Genomic DNA, 17,183 nt, shown 5'->3' on the forward strand with positions numbered 1-17,183 from the left:
TTAATTGAAAATGCTTTATTTGTCCCCGATATGGAATGTAACCTGATCTCTGCAGGACATGGAGTCAATAAAGGCTGTAAAGTAACTTTTGAGGGCAAAGTCTGCTATTTTACCAGAGATGATGACATAATAATGATAAGCTATATGCGTAAAGATGGTCTCTTTCAATCGGACTGTGTAACTGAGCAAGCAAATCTCGCAACTTCATGCAATCATAAAAATTGCATCACCTGGCGGCATGAAAGGCTCGGGCATAGACAAATGAGTATGATTAATGATCTTAGAAGAAATGGATTAATTAAGGATTTCAATGCAATACCATGTAACAAAACCGCCACAAGATGTCAGTGTTGCTTACTCAATAAAGGAGTGAGGCCCAGCTTCTCTGAAAGGACACATTTAGAATCACAGGAAATTCTGAAGTTAACTCATTCTGACATTTCTGGTTCGATTGAGGACAGTATGGGGCAGTCGCTACATACTAACATTTATTGATGATTTTTCAAGATTTACTCATGTATATCTATTGAGGGAGAAAAGTGAAGTGTTTGAAAAATTTAAAGAGTATGTTGCACTTGTCAGTAATAAATTTGGAAGAAGGCCTATGGACAGATAACAGAGGCAAATACATGTCAAAAGGGATGGAAGCATTCCTTAAGCAAAATGGAGTGTACCCGCACTCTGATTATTTAGGTACCTCATTGTAAGTCTTATTTCTGCTGTACATCAACAAAGTGGCCATATTTTACTCCATTTAAGCATGTCATTGGGGCCTGGGGGTGTAATTTTGTTATTTGTGGTTGTAGGTGAGGAACAAAACCCCTGTGAATAACCAAGTCCACCTAAATTTCCTGCCACATAGAACTGGTAAGATTTCCGCTTTTATTAAAGGGCAGTGCACAAACATTTCCTGTTGTTGGATCAGGAAAAAAAAAAAAACAGATCATGTATGGAGCACCCTTTTGAGGCACACAATGCACCATTAAGCCAAGGATGTCTGCATAAAAGACTCCTGTATGTATATAGCCCCTAACTAGATTGGGGCATCTGTATTTAGTACATCTATGGCCTTGGTCTAACACAGTGTGATATATCCTGTGTTTATTCAGGGCTTCATGGAAAATTTAAAAAAAGCTTCCTGCAGTTCATAAATGTACAAGAGAGAAAGATAGTGGTAATTGGGGTACATTCTCAAACTGGTGTTTCCTGTTGGACAGGATGATGGTGATCTGTGAGTGGGGTTATGAAATAATTCCTTTGTCATAGACTGATCACAACCTGATAGGGTTTGGCTTTGCTGCGACCTCTTAACTTCTGTATGAGTGGCTCTCTTAAACATTCTGCCTTCAGGCACTGATGAATCTGAATAGATTCCTGACCAGTGTTCCTTAACAGGGATTCCCAGATGTTGACTACAACTGGGGAAACTTAACTACTAAGCATTACTGGAGGAGCTGGGGACCACTGCTGGAGCACCTGGAGAGTGGGAAGGTGGGATAGCTCAGGTGGCCAAGTTACAGTGCTGTGCTCCATCCTTTTTTCTGCTTCTTTGCGGTGATTTTTAGGTCATTTCCCGGGGCTGCAGAACAATGCCCATAGACTCAATGCCCCACTATTCACAATGCTGATTCTCACTACCACGCCACCACGATGGGGCAGGGAGTAGGGTTGTGCACCTGGCATGTAAGGCAGGCACAGTGCCATCATCTTGTCCCCCCACCCACCCACATATGGCCAGGACCAGCCAATCAGGGAAAAGGCTGGGCTGGTTACAGCTCCAACCGGCCTCTAGTTGGCCCAGTCACTCTGTAGCGTGGCACCTACCTGCCCACCCTGTACTCAGTGAGGGATAGCTGGTTGCCAGTGGGCCAAGTAGGGATTTCATGGGTTGCACCAGATTGGCACTAGGTGTGGCCTTTTTTCATCTACTTCTCACTGATTCCTTTAGGGTTAGGTCATAGGTATGCATTAAGAGTGTTATCTGTCAATTGGCAGGAGAGTGCGGGTGTGGAGTAGGTAGACTGATTAATGGTGTCCGGGTCATTTGAGGTGAGGGAGGCCATTTGAGGGCCATTTGAGGTGAGGGAGGCCATGGGACAGCCCTTTAGGGTTTTTGTGGCCCAGAGGGTTGGGAATGGCTCCTCCTCAGGGGGTGGCCTAGCTCACCACTCAGAGTTCTACAGCTTGGGTTGGGATGGGCTGTGTTGCCCTCCTGTCAGTGTAGGAAAGCCTCATGGTGAGAGGATGTCAGGACTTGGCACCTGACGGAACCAGCACCCGACCCTTCATCCTGGTAGGAGACAGCCCTCCCTAGGGTATTATGCAAAACCATACTTTTGTTTTCAAAGTGGTGACCCCTGCTTCCCTACGAAGGACGGCATTTGCTGTACCCCTGGGTACCTGAAAAATAGCCCTCAGGAATTTAGTTTGTACTGTTTCAAGCTGAGAGAAATTTTCCAGAGAACCGATGTGCGCCCCATAAAAAATTTGGGGATATATCTTGGCCTTCAACAATTTTATAGCCGCTGGTATGAAAAAGGCACCCCTGGAGTAATAGAAGGACTTAATCACATTTGCCCTCTGATGGGCTTTATGTGTTCCAGTTTGGTTGAATACCACCCCCAAATACTTAAAAACCTTAACCTGTTCAATACTATGCCCGTTTATTGTCCATTTAAAGATTTTGGGGTGCTTTGAAAACACCATTATCTTGGTCTTAAAATAATTGATCTCTAAAGCCTCCTTCTCAGTATACTTACCTAAGGAGGTCAAAGCACGACAGGCCTATCCTGCTTTGAGATAAAGGGGCAATATCATCCACATAGAGCAATAATGAAACATGTCTGCCAACAAGTTGGGTGTGTGTGTGTGTGCAAATCCAAATCATTAAAATGCAAAACTACTGAGTTTATGTAAAAATTAAACAAAACTGGGGCAAGGATGCATCCTTGCCGAACTCCTTTATAGGCAGGAAACTCAGTCGACAAGTGCCCTTTTCTAGAGCATTGTACTCTGAGATAGGTATTATGATGGAAATTGTAAATTAATAAAAGTAAAAGGCAGTCTATAGACGATTCCTTTAACTTCAGCCAAAGTTTGTCGCTAGATATGGAATCAAACGCTGCTTTGGAGTCTATAAAAGCAGTAAACAAGGACAATTTAGGGCTAGAGGAATGTTTTTCAACCAAAAATAGCAAGATAAATACTTGATAAGTTGTAGAGAAACCTTCTCGAAACCCCGCTTGCTCAGCCATTAGGATAAACTAATCGTCCAACCAATCCTGAAATTTCCTCAAAGGATGCCTGGCATATAACTTGTTGACAACTAGGGGTGTGCATTTTGGAATTTTCTCATTTCGATTTGTATCCAAATCGTAACACCCCCATTTTGTTTTGTACCCAAATTTTCTGAATCTGAATCACCCCTGTTTCATTTTGTAGCCGAATTTTCAGAATCAGAATCAGAATCGATTTGGATTTTTAAAAAAGAAAAAAAAGGTCCCAGGGCAAAAAGAGTGGGTGTTGGTGGTAGTGTCCAATGGGTGGAAGCTACCACCTACATTTCAAAGGAATTGGGCAAAGGGCTGGGGTTTTTTGTGAATTTTAAAAAGTTTATGCATCTTTAAGAATATTCCCATAGGGAATAATGGGAATTCCAACAAATGTATCACTCTGCATTGAGGGGAAAGGGGTGGCCCAGAGCAGAGTGTGGTGGGTGGTAGTGCCCAATGGGGGCAAGGAATCTACCAGAATTATTTCAAAGGAATTGGGCAAAGGCCTGATTTTTTGTGATTTGTTGAAGTTTACATTTTTCTCCCATAGAGAATAATGGATGTTTCAGCAGCCCCATAATTCCACTTGGGGAGCACTGGGGTTACCTAGAGCAAGTGGTTGTGTAGTGCACATAGGGTGCCAACCACCCCCATACCCACAAGCCCAGGGGTACTGGGTTTTGTTGTTTCTGAGGTGTTCAGTGTAGACTCTCTGGTAGCATACAAGATTTTCAGTGAAAAACAAGAATCCACTCTCATTTGCTACCAGAAAATCTACACTCAGAACACCACAGAAACAACAGAACCCAGCACCCCATGGGTTAGCAACCCATGGGGGTGATTCGTATCCTATGTGCACTACACCATCACTCGCTCTGGGCCACTCCGGTGCCCTCCAAGTGGAGTTATGGGGCTGCTGAAACCTCCATTATTCCCTATGAGGAAAAATCTTAAAGACGCCTAAATTTTAACAGATCATAAATAATCAGCCCTTTCCCCAATTCCTTTGGAATCTGGGTAGACACCCATTGCCTGGTAGACACCCTGGTGGACACCCATTGGTATCCCACTCAGCCTGGTAGACATCCTGGTATCCCACTCAGCCTGGTAGACACCCATTGGGGCACTACCACCCAACCCACTCTTCTGCCCCTGAATCCATTCCCAGGCTGACATGCAGTAGCCATAGCAGGCCAGGCTCAGGCTGGCAACAAGGCAGGCATAGGTAATGGCATCGTATCATGGCAACTTAAGGAATACAATGCTGAAAACTAGTTCTCTCTCTCCCTCCCTCTCTCCCTCCCCCTCCCCGCTTCAATGCGGCAGAAAGGCAGAATGGCAACTACTAACTTGCTGAATGAATTGAAAACCCCTCCTTGAACTCCCCCTACCCTTGCCCCTTCTTTGACCCTTCCCCTGGCCAATGTGGGGTCAGTAAAGTGTGGCAAGAAGCAAAAGAGCCAATGGGGAACAAGGAGGGAATTGTCAGCAGGTCAGCCCATGCTTTAGGTTACCGATCGGAAGGCTGGAAGGGCGGAAAATTCAAAGAGATGTCAAACACAACATGGAAACTGACTCAGAGATCACCACAAAATGGAGGTCCAAAACAACAAAATGTTTTGTAGCCAAAACAGGGTGGTTTGGTTTTGTATACAAAACTTTTGGATCTGGAAAATGGGTGTTTTGTTTTCTCTACAAAACACCCAAAATGGACTGTTTTGGGTACAAAACGTTTTGTATCTGTAACATTTTGCACATCCCTACTGACAACGCTAAGGAGACTAATCGGTCAGTAATTATTTGGATCCTCCCTTAATCCTTTCTTGTAAAGTGGTATTATTATTGAAACACCTCAGTCCTCTAAGATTATAGCAGAAGCATCTATGTAAGTAAAAATTGAAGCAAGGAGGGGAGCCCACCAATCACCGTTATTACTAACAAAAGTGTGTGTGTGTTTGTGTGAATGGCAGCAGTGTATGTATTTGTGAATGGCAGCCATCTGTTTCTGTGTCTGCTGTGTGTGTGGCTGCAGTGTCTGTGACGTGTGTGTGTGTGTGTAAGAGAGAGAGAGAGAAAGAGAGGGAATGAGAGAGTGCTGATTTGAGAAAATCCATATAGGAGAGAAACAATTCCTGCATAGACTGTGGGGAAAACATCAGCCAGACATAAACACTCCTCATGTCCCTCGGTTGTCCTGAAGCAACCATATATCTTCTGTTTTGAAAGACTACATGACTGCCAAAAGGTTTCTGGGCAAAATACAAGTGCTGATTATTACCTATAAAGCTCTTAGAAGCTTGGGTCCAAAGTATTTAAGAAAACGCCTTTGCTATAAAATCTGCCACCTATTAAGATTATCGGGGTGGTTCCTCTTAGGCCACTGGCTCATTTGCTGGCAACACAGAGGAGAGCCTTCTCTGTAGTTGCCCCAGGATTGTGGAACAGATTGTAGAGGGGCTCCATCCCAGATGGCTTTTAGGAAACAACATCTCAACAACAAAGATATGTCTCTTCAGCCAAGCTTTTGAGTTGAAGTTTTGGTTGAATTTTCTTGGTTGAATTTTGATTGTTTAACTTTGAATTTTATATATGTTTTAAATGTGTTAAATTTTTTGGTTGGTTGGTTATTGTAAACTGTCTAGAGACTTTGGTAGTGGGCAGTATATAATTGTACTAAACATATATGCTTGCTACATAACTATATAAATTGCACAGCTACATTCACTTGAGATGCAAGTTCTCCTGGTGAAGATGAGCAGGTAAGCAAAAATCTTTTTATTTGATGGATGTCCTTAATTTGTAAATCTCGTCTATTGACTGCAATGAATTCTTACGTACCCAATTTGATTGTAATGACATACTTCTTGCATTTAAGAGATTTTATTTTAAGCAACATTTTGTATCTGCTTTCCTTGAAAACATAAAGAAACTTTCGTTTAACTGAGAAATTTTAAAAGAATGTTCTATTTCACTTTCCTCTCCTTTCTGTCTCTCTGCCCTTTTGATTCCACTGCCCATGCTCTCTACAGAATGTATATTTGGACAAACTTCTAATAACAAACTTGATTATCAGACAAGATATAATGCTAGTGTCTTAGGAAGGAAATATATGGTTTTGAAAATGAAGGTGTGGAAATTAGACATGCTTAATCCTACTGAATATAGAGTGAGACTAAAGCATATTCTAACGTCATTCATTCATTCATTCATTTAATATACCACCAGACTCCAAAGGTTATAGGTGGTTTACAAACACAAACACAATAGCAACAGAACAAAATCAATTAATAAACAATTAAAATTTTTAAACATCCAAAGATTACCACAGTTAAAATTTAAAAAGCAATTAGAATTCAAAACATTCAGAGATTATTAAAAGCCTGGCTGAAAAAGTCTTAAGGGCTCTTTTCAAGGCTGGTAAAGATGCTAAGCTATGAATGTCAATATGGAGTGCATTCCACAGCCCAGGAGTGACTATAGAGAAGGCCGGCTCCTGAGTCACTGCCAGACAAGCGGGCAGTATATGGAGACGGACCTCTCTTGATTATCTTAATGTGTAGTGGGGATCATGCAGAAGAAGATGCTCTCCCAGGTAACACAGGTAGATAGTGACCATCACACCTGCTTTGTCAAAAAATAACATCATGGAATGTTGGGGGGAAATCATGGAAAACATCATGGAAAAAAGATTCCTAGTACTGCATTATAGAGCTAAGGGGGTTATTAACAGCCTACTTTCTCTTTTCCTTCTGATTAAATAAACTGAGCCATTACAACCATGTGATATTTTGGGAATCAAGGTCCTTTTTTTTTACGTTGCTGCAGCTTTAATCAAATAATACCGTAAATTACTATCTCAGAAAAAAAACAAACCCCAAAAAACTCAAGGTTGAAGTTCTGCGAATTTGAAGTCCTTCTTTCACATTACTACTATTTCAATTAAACAATTATTATCCCAAATTTTTTTTAAGTCACGGCTGAAGTTTCAAAGTCTGTTTTCTGAAGTCTTTTCATTAAACTGGCGCAATAGCACCAGTATATTTAAGATGGAGAGAATTTTCAGTGTTCTACCATTATTAGCCCTGAAAATTCTATTGCTTATAACCATTTGTCTGAACTGCCTGGCCATCAGCACACATTCACTAGGTGACAAGAGACATCTCCCCTGCAGATTTGGGGAAGATGCTGAATGCCTTAGATAGAGCAGTTTAAAAAAATTTCTCTTTTGAACTGGGGTTCAAAGAGTTGGCGACATCCTTTTGGACTGATGAAGTGGTATTTAAATGATTTTGTAGTCCATTTACATAGTTTCAGCCTTTGGATTGCATGCCAGATTTTGTCTGTCCCTCTGGGACCCAATCAATAGCTATTTCATAACTGAGCCTCAGAGTTGCATTTTAAGTGGCAGAACAATGCATCTTGCCTGATGAAAGAGTTTGTGCAGACGGACTTTTGAAGCTGCAGTGCCCATAGCATTGCCCACAACCAGTATGGCAGTCTTGCGGTGCACAATTTTGACAAGAATGCAACCAACTTTCCCGCTGCCCACTGCACTGCCACTGCTCCTGCCCAGCATGAAGCACCTTTCCCAGTCGGCTGCATGCCCCTCACTCGTTCTGGTGCAAATCTTGCCTTGACCATGGGCCCCGAAAGAGGGTGTTCCCTGGCAGCTGCCCTGACCTCCGCACATATTTGGACTGAGATGGCCATTACCAGGTTTCCGGCCAACCGCTGTTCACTGTCATCAATCCTGCCCAGAATGGAGTGCATCCCCTGGTATGGCACGCACCCCTCACCCAGTCCAGCATGGGCCCCACCTCAGGCCCTGGCCAACCAGCATTCCCTGCTGGCTATCCCAGCCACCATGCATGTGCGGACTCAGATGGCTGCGGCCAGCTTTCCTGCTGGCTGATGCCCATGGCCATGGCTCCTGTCCAATGTGGAGCACCTCCCTTGGTCCAGTGCGTGCCCCTTACCCAGTCCAGCACAAGCCTTGTCCAGGCCCCCTGGTCCTGGCAAGACAACATTCCCTGGCCTCTGCCCATGTCCAGGCTCAGATGGCATCTGTGCATGTGCAGATACATAGATGCCATCTGAGCCCTGGGGGGAGGGGCAGGCTGTAGGGAACACCAGCTGACCGGGCACCAGTGCAAGGCATGTACCGGACTGGGTGAGGGTGTGTATCTGTGTGTGTCTGTCTGTGTAGATGGTTGCAGTGTGTGTGTGGGGGGGGGGCTGTGTCTATGTCTCTGTGTATGGCTGCAGTGTGTGTATCTGTTTGTGTGGATGGCTACAGACTATGTGTGTCTATGTATGGTTGCTCTGTGTGTGTGTGTGTGTGTGTGTGTGTGTGTGTGTGTGTGTGTGTGTGTGTGTGTGATGGCTGCAGTGTTTGCGTGTATGGCTCCAGTGTGTGTGTGTGTGTGTGTGTGTGTGTATGGCTGCAGTGTGTATGAGAGTGTGTGTGTGTGGCTACAGTGTATGTGTGAGTGTGGGTGTGAGTGTGTGTGAGAGAGATAAATCACATATATCTATTTCTTGATCTCCTATCATTTGATTAATCATTGCTTGATGACTCACCTGACAATATGAGCTGACTCCATGAAAAAGCATTGTATTATTCATGAGGTAGTATTTGACCTGCAATGACTCATTCACACATGCAAGCCACCACTAGGTAGTGCATATTACATCCATGTATAATTAGGCTTGTCCTAATATTCGTGTTTCCTTGGTGGCCATGGGGCAAGTGATGAGTACCAAAAGGGGACATCCATTATCATCGCTACCTCTAGATAGCTTTAACCCACTCCAACTTGAAATTTCCCCATCTACCCCACAAAACCATTCTGTTTCATCCTTCTCCCTTTGGAACCCTAAGTTTTGCTTCTAGGAGAATATTTGGATCCATTCTAGTTTTGTTCTTGGGGACTTTTTGTAGTTTAAAGACAGGATATATTATTATTTTTAATTAAATAAATAAACAAGAAATTCTACCTGGAAAATTCCTATCACTGTAGTATCAGGGGGAAAATACTTTTAAAACAACTCCTAATGACAGAGGGTACTTGATTCTTAAGGTCTGGACCATGCATACTAACTACTAGTAGCATAGTACTAGCAGAAGCAATAGGAGGAAGAACACTAGCATTAGTGTTATTGGGGAGGAGAGCTGTCTTGTGTTAGTAACCCTCTTTGCCAAGCATGGTCTGTCCTGGTTTGCACTTGAATCGGAAATTACATGTGAGGACTACATGTGAGCACTTTGCAATATTGGGGATGCCCTGGGAAGGGTTGCTATTTGCCTAATTTATTGATACTTCTTGATGCCAAGACTATATTCCTGAGCTGTCCTGTAGAAATTAAGTAATCCTTTGGAGTAACTCCTGAATATTACTATTGAGTAACTTGGTCTGGATGTCAGCCACTTTTAATATTTGTTCCCCCATTATCCATCGTCTGCCTTGCATTCTCTGAATCAAGTGTTCAGGTATTCCCATTTCCCATCCGAAAGACATTTACCTTGAAGCAAGACACACTGGTGACAATGAGGGAACTGGTGACATTCTTTTGAGGTAGTAATGTGGTCCTAAATATATTGAAAAGGAAATAAGTCCCTTTAAAATAAATAGTGTCTCCAGTGCAGAGAGGAAGGGTATAGGTGTGCTTAATCTACCTTGAAGCCTTAGGCAATCTCTTTATATGATCGTAGAGCACCTCTGACTTCACATCACTCTTAGATATTTAATTCCCTGCAAAGTGTCCACCCTAATGACTGATATCTTATGAAGCTAGATATTATATTTATTTTGAAATGATGGGCTTTGTTTTATATAGGTCTAAGGTGTGGCTGTTTATAGCAGTGGCATGCCTAATCCAACAAGCTACAGATACAGAAGAACTCAGAAGACATCTGAATCCTCAAGAATTTATGACTATTGTAAGTTGCTTATTCCAATACATTTGGAAACAATGGATTGCATGGTTATGAAAAAGTAACCTATATGTGATTGTTTAATAACTGTTTTTCATGAGCACATCCTTTTTACTGCAGGATCTCCATGTCTGTCTGAATTAGTTGGCAATTAAGTTGGCATAGGAACACAACAGCCCTGCTGGATCAGGCCCAAGACCCATCCAGTCCAGCATCCTGTTTCACAGAGTGGCCCACCAGATGCCCCTGAGAAGCCCACAGGCAACAGGTGAGGGCATGCCCTCTCTCCTGCTGTTGCTCCCCTGCAACTGGTATTTAGAGTTAACTTGCCTTCAAGTCTGGAGGTGGCCTATAGTCACCAGACTAGTACCATTGATAGACCTGCCCTCTATGCATTTGTCTAAGCCCCTTTTAAGGCCATCCAAGATAGTGGCCATCACCACTTCCCATAGCAGAGAATTCCACAGATGAATTATGTGAAGTGTAAAAAGTACTTCCTTTTGTGGATCCTAAATTTCCTGGTTGAGAAATGTGAGACAAAACTCAACTGACCATTCTAGAAAGTATTTTGCCCCTTCTGTCCTCTGATTGATTACTGTCAGTGCCGCACACAAGAGAATCTTACAGAATAATTCCTAAAAGATTCATTAAAAGAATCCTAAAGAATGACTATTCTAGCCATATACACAGGCAGGATTTTTATAACAGATGTTGAAAATATTTTAATAGAAAAACACAGTAATTACTAGCAACATCCAACCAAAACCAGTCATGACCCACTGAAATTAACAAGACTTAAATTACTCACAATAAACTTGGAGGCTATTAACACGCAGGTGCAAAACTGGGCTAAGGGTGCCCAGCCCATTTTTTGCATGTGTGTGTGAACCACCAGGATTGGGATGATCCCAGCGGAACCATGGTGGCAAACCCACCTGTGAAGCCTCCCTCTAAAATGAGGTTAGGAGAACAAGCGCTCTCCTGTCCCCATTTTTTTAAATTGTCTGTCAGACTGAGGGGAGCCTGGGGAGGGAAGGGGGTAATCCTCTAATGCACCATGCACTCGCATGAAGCATTATGGTATTTCCAGGGGGACAGGGCAATGCTTTGCGATGCTTCCCAGCACTCTGACCCCCAGAGTCACTGGCAGAAGCCGATGCTCATCTGGGTGGACAATCTGCCTGCCCAGGGAAGCCTGGAGCATCATCTGTGGGGAGGCAAGCTCTTCTGGGCTTACTGCCCGCTGACAGGTAGCTCTTTCTCTCAAAGGGCTTAGTGTCTCTTTGATCTCAATGGTTATAATCATGACTGTTTGGATGCTGCCCAATCTATCTCATCACGTAAAGGGCAGGATCCAGATCAAGGCAATCATTACCAAACATCGTTGCAAGCAATGGACAACATCCAGACTAACATGATTAAATACCACTGAAGTTAATGGGACTTAGTCATGTCATTGTCTCACTGTCATTGTCTCACTGGGCAACATCAAGACTAGTTAGTAATCACTAAGTGCCATTCTAACTAACTGGACTTAAGTCCACTACCTAACTCCTATTCACTTCAGTGGGATTTAGTCATCATTAACTCAGTCTGGATAACTGCCTGATATTTTTCACTTACCAAACCCCATCACTCAAAGAAGATTTATTTTAAAATAGTGGTTGTTAGAGCATGAAATACAGTAGGTAGTAGATTTATTCTGGCTGTTCCCTCCTCTCCATTTTCAAGGGAGCTACAGTTTATGTTCCCACAAAGGGGCCCACCATAAGGAAAGGCAAAATCAGAGAGCTCCCTTGGGTTCCAGAGTGAGCACACTCTTTTCTCTCATCCCCTCCCTCTGAATAACAGATGAAGAGCGCAGAGTTCCTTGGCCTCTCAGCCACCACCTCCCCTTGGATAGTTTGACTCATGTTTCCTTATTTGACGCAAATTTCCTTTCCAGATTATGTCATTGGCCAAGCAAATCAAATTATCTTTTAAAGCCTGGGTTCACATTACCACTTTTTTGACACTGGAGGTTAGCCAGGATTTTCCTCCCGGGTTGCTGCAGTGCAGTGCCCATGCAATCCTGTTTAGTGGCTCCAGGGGAACAGATCACTGCAGCCATTGGCCTCCAAAGACCTCAATTGTATCCAACAGCCCCCATGCCACCCATCACCTTACTCTTAATTTGGAAAGCCTTCAGTGCATCCACAGCCACACACCCTTTGGCCCTGATGCTGTAGTAGGCAGCCAAAGCAACTGTGACCATGGCTGAATGTAAATATTAAAGGTGAGATCCCATTAGAATAGGCTTGCCTGGTCCTAAGCACCTGAAAGCCTGAACCTCACAAAGTGGGCCCTGGTGACACCACCTAGCAGCATTATTTATTTGTTTGTTTGTTTGTTTGATTTTTAGACCGCCCTTACAGAATAGCTCAGGGAGGTTCACAAATATCATAAAACAGTTAAAATCAATCAATGACTGGGAATAAAAAATTTCTAAATACAATAAAACAGCTAAAAATAAAACAATTCAAAACCTTATAAAAACCCGATACATTGAAAACCCTTTGAAACAATTTAAAAACCCTAGAAGGCCAGGCCAAACAGGTAGGTTTTTAGGGCCCTCCTAAATGCCAATAAAGAATACAAATTACGTATTTCTGCAGGGAGCACATTCCACAATCTAGGAGCGGCTACAGAGAAGGCCCGCCTCTGGGTTGCCACCAGACAAGCCGGTGGCAACTGGAGCCGGACCTCCTCAGATCAGATGATCTTAGCGTGCAGTGGGAATCAGACTGAAGAAGGTTTAGTGGTGTCACAGGCTTATCAACTCTTGAAACACAGAAATATGGTACCTGGGCAGAGCCTAGTGGTAAAAGGTGCAGAACCCATTGGTAATAGTTGTGTTCACTCAAGATGTATACCTATTGTACAGTCTTTACCAGCCCTCTATTATGAAGTTCAATTTATTGTTTGTTTGTTTGTTTGTTTGTTTGTTTGTTTGTTTGTTTGATGTAGATCAATGTCAGTGATCTATACCATTTTTCAACCAGAGGCCACTTTTGCAAACCTTCGTGTGGGAACTATTTCCCACTGTGCTGACCTCTGCACAGTACTACACTTTCCTCAGTGCTAGTTGGGTCCTTTAAGAGAGATGGAGCCCTCTCTTAAGAGGGGGAAAGTGTTGGGAAGCAGTACACTTCCCAGAACTCTTTGCACTTTTTCCAAGATGGTGCAGGAGCTCAAGAGAGCTTAGTTTCCCTTAGAGGAGTACACACAGTGCATGGGCGAAGTGCAGTCCTGCATCTCAGCATGGTGCCAGGGGGGACTGTGCAGAGCAGTCAGCTTCAGCCAAAGCATCATACAGGCCCAATAAACAATCAGACAGAGGGCTGCACTTAGCGTTGTTGGGGACCACCATTGTCCCCCAGGCCTTACAATGAGAAACAGTGCTCTATGCTCATATGTTTGTATAAAACTAACACATCAGTGCCTGCTGGGTGAGCCTAAAACCCGTGTTTCAATAGTGGTGGTAAAAACATTTTGAAAGCTCCCCAGAATGGCATGAAGGCACTATTCCACCACCCACACTCCCCTCAGCAACTGTTATCGCATGGTATCAATGGGAGCTTTCCTTCCGGGACAAATATCTGTAGACATCCCAGCAGATATCCATAATTTGGGCTTGTTGTTGGCCGTCAAGAGAGCCCAAAAAACCTACTTTTGGCCTGGCAATCCAAGGTTTTTAAATAGTTCTTAAATAGTTTTAATTGTTTTTAAATGGTTCTGAATTTTTTAAAAATTTGTTTTTATATTGTTTTAAGCAGTTTGTTTTAAATGGTGTTTGTTTTTTGTTTTTTACTTGTTGTGCACCTCCCAGAGCTGTTGAATGGGGCAGAATAAAAATGTAATGGAATGAATGAATGATAAATAGAAGCTGTGGGGGCTCCCAGTATAGGCCAGAACACTGGTGGAGAAAAACCCCTACCCCACACTGTGGTCCTGCTTTGGAAGGAGGTGCCATGGCTGCTAGTTAGCGAAATAAAAAGCCTACAAGGACCAATTGCCTGCTTAAAGGAACATCTGTTTTGACCCTAATGGGGAAAGGTTGGGAGGCAGAAGAGATATTAGGTATGCGCACAGTGAGAAAGAGGAGGAATTAAAAAAACATCAACAGAGAATGAGAAATACAAGATTAAGGCTGCAATTATTTGCAATCAAGAGCAAACCCCACTGAGCTCTATGGGATATACTTCCAGATTTGCATAATCACCAATGGATGAGTCATAGAAAAATAGGAGGGTAAAAGTGATTAAGAAAAAGGGAGGGGGAAGAGTAATCTATGAGGCTATTCTCAAGGTCATACAAAATCGGGCTAAGGGAGCCGAGCCCGATTTTGTATGACCGTGAGAACCAGTGGGCTCGCAGCCGAGCCCGGTCTCACCAAAGCAGGTAATCTGCTGAAATGCCCCTCCCCTTAGCCAAGCTTAGTGGAACAAGCGCTCCGCTAACCCGGGCTTTTTGACCGTGTATTGTGGGAACGCACAAGTAGACCCTCAACTGGGAGGCTTAAAAGCAGCCTCCTGGCTCGGGGGTCTCTCCAGCATGCCCTGTGCGCTCGCGCAGGGCATGCTGAAGCTTCCGGGGGCCGCGTCACCCCCAAACTCCCCAGCTCCCGCCGGCTCCGTGACGGAGCTGGCAGTTGTGTGGGCAACTGATCCGGCCGCCCAGGGCTGCCGCCCTGCTCGTCTGCAGGGAAAGCGGGGATCCATCTTATTTATTTGTTATTTCTCTGTGTAAACTGCCCTGGGCCATTTTTGGAAGGGTGGTATTCCTTCCAAAAGGAATACCTGAGACCCACCTGTCTGTTTGCTGAAGCCTGTGTTCATTTCCATCTGTTGAGCAGACATGGAGGCAGCAGCTCTTGGCTTCTTCCAGCAGATGTTGGAGTACTGGTCTGAGCACTTCTGGCTACCACATTATCTTCCTCTTTCTCACACGTTCTTATGAACATGGGCATGCACGAACAGTCCTGTTGCCAACTAAACTTTCCCCTGCTTCTTTGAGCTCTCAGGCGAGCTTGCCACAGCATACCTGCACTTTGACTCAGTAGGGTGGGTTGGAATAGGCAGGGCTGACTGCTGTTATATTATTATTATTAATTAGATTTCTATACCACCCTTCCAAAAAATGGCCCAGGGCAGTTTACACAGAGAAATAACAAATAAATAAGATGGATCCCTGTCCCCAAAGGGCTCAAAATTTAAAAAGAAACATAAGATAAACACCAACAACAGTCACTGGAGGTACTATGCTGGGGGTGGATAGGGCCAGTTACTCTCCCCCTGCTCAATAAAGAGAATCACTGTGTTAAAAGATGCCTCTTTGCCAAGTTAGCAGGGGTTATAGTTACTGCCATCACCACAAGCTGCACAGCCCAAACAAGAGTTTGATTTTCTGTGGCATAGCTAACTTCAGTTAGGCAGCTGGGCCGGGCAGGCTCTCTCTGTGCAGGCCTCAATGTACTCAGGTAGGCTAAAGCTGTGGCAAAGAAGCACAGTGTCACTGGGATAGATGGGCAAACCACGTAGGCATAGGGTTTCCAGTGCTTTCCATTGCTCTGTTGCAACAGAGTCGCAAAACAGATTGGAACCACATCAGCATTTGCACCATTGTCCTCATTGGAGGCCTTACCACTATTTGATTACAGGCTGGAACAAATAAATATTAATCCACTATGACTTCATACATATTTTAGGACTAATGAGGACTGCGTGAAAGTCTTTGTGTGGAAGAGTAGATTGGTAAGCTTGTCATCTTTTCTGGCAGGTGTCTGTGCTTTTCACTGTCAGTGAAGTTCAGCTTCAGCTTGGCCAGTGAAGTTCTACATAGCCAAACTTGGAGAAGAACTCTGGGATCATGTAAAGACTGGCCATTAATGAGAAGCAAACTCTTAAAGCCTCCCATGTCCCTGCCTTTCTTCTGTTTACCTTTTGTCATGGGGCAGTGGCAAAAGCAGAACCAGTGAAAACTCCATTTTCAGAAATGGCTTTTTTATTCTTCCCTCCCACCTGCCCATTGCTGCAATGTCCTGATGCAGAAGTTAGCATCATACAGGGGTGCAAATCTTGGGGTTCTGTGAGGGAGGTAGTTCTCTTGAAGGCTACTGCAATTATGAATTGGCTTAGAAAAGTTATCCTACTTTATTTCTATATATTCAATGCATATTGAGTTAGTTTAAACTGAGTTTTGAAGAGCTCACCCATAGCTGCTCTTAAGAGTTACATGATAAGCAGAAACTGAAAAATTGATGGAAATTGTTGGAACTGAACATCAGCTAGTAACTGATGGCGGAATTGGATCTGGAACCAGTTACTTCCAGGTTTGTACTCTTAGCCAATATTTTACACCAGCTCTCAAGATTAGCATTTGTAAGATGAGTCAAAATACACTTAATTAAAAAATACTTTTAGCTCACAGAACTTCATAACAAACTGCCCAGAGACGTAAGTGTTGGGCAGTATAAAAGTATATTAAATAATAAATAAATACTAGCCTATTGTGGGGATTCCCTGTAAAGAGATACTGTACAAATCTGACTTTTCCCCAACATGTTTATTTTTTATTATAGAGTCAAATCATCCAATATTGGCAATACCCCAGTCAAGAGTATGAAATCCTGACAGATGATGGCTATTACCTGCAGACAAACAGGATTCCTTATGGAATACATGCTCCGAATAAGACAGGTATATTTTTTGTAATGTGATCCTGGGTTAGTATGATTTTTAAAAATAAAATAAAATGATACATCTATTTCACAATATATAAAGTACACCAAAATACAAGACAAACCCTCTTTGAAAAATGGCCATTTTGTGTATATATATATATAGATCAACATATACATTGATTTCATCATTCTCAAAATTGCACTTCATAAAACATTGTCCTGTATTTTCTCATTCAAAACTAAAGATATTTTATCA

General features: G+C 43.1%; 1 protein-coding gene across 1 annotated transcript in view; it reads left to right on the top strand.

Annotated features, from left to right (window-relative positions):
• The first annotated feature begins 6,002 nt into the window (after nucleotides 1-6,002).
• LOC128350570 (lipase member M-like) overlaps nucleotides 6,003-17,183 on the top strand; it is a 34,286-nt gene continuing 23,105 nt past the window's right edge. The window contains exons 1-3 of the mRNA XM_053308972.1: nucleotides 6,003-6,031; nucleotides 10,110-10,212; nucleotides 16,826-16,943. Of these exons, the coding sequence (XP_053164947.1) occupies nucleotides 6,003-6,031; nucleotides 10,110-10,212; nucleotides 16,826-16,943 (250 nt within the window). The remainder of the gene's footprint in view (nucleotides 6,032-10,109; nucleotides 10,213-16,825; nucleotides 16,944-17,183) is intronic.

Source organism: Hemicordylus capensis, chromosome 3, assembly GCF_027244095.1.
Source record: "Hemicordylus capensis ecotype Gifberg chromosome 3, rHemCap1.1.pri, whole genome shotgun sequence".
NCBI lineage: Eukaryota > Metazoa > Chordata > Lepidosauria > Squamata > Cordylidae > Hemicordylus > Hemicordylus capensis.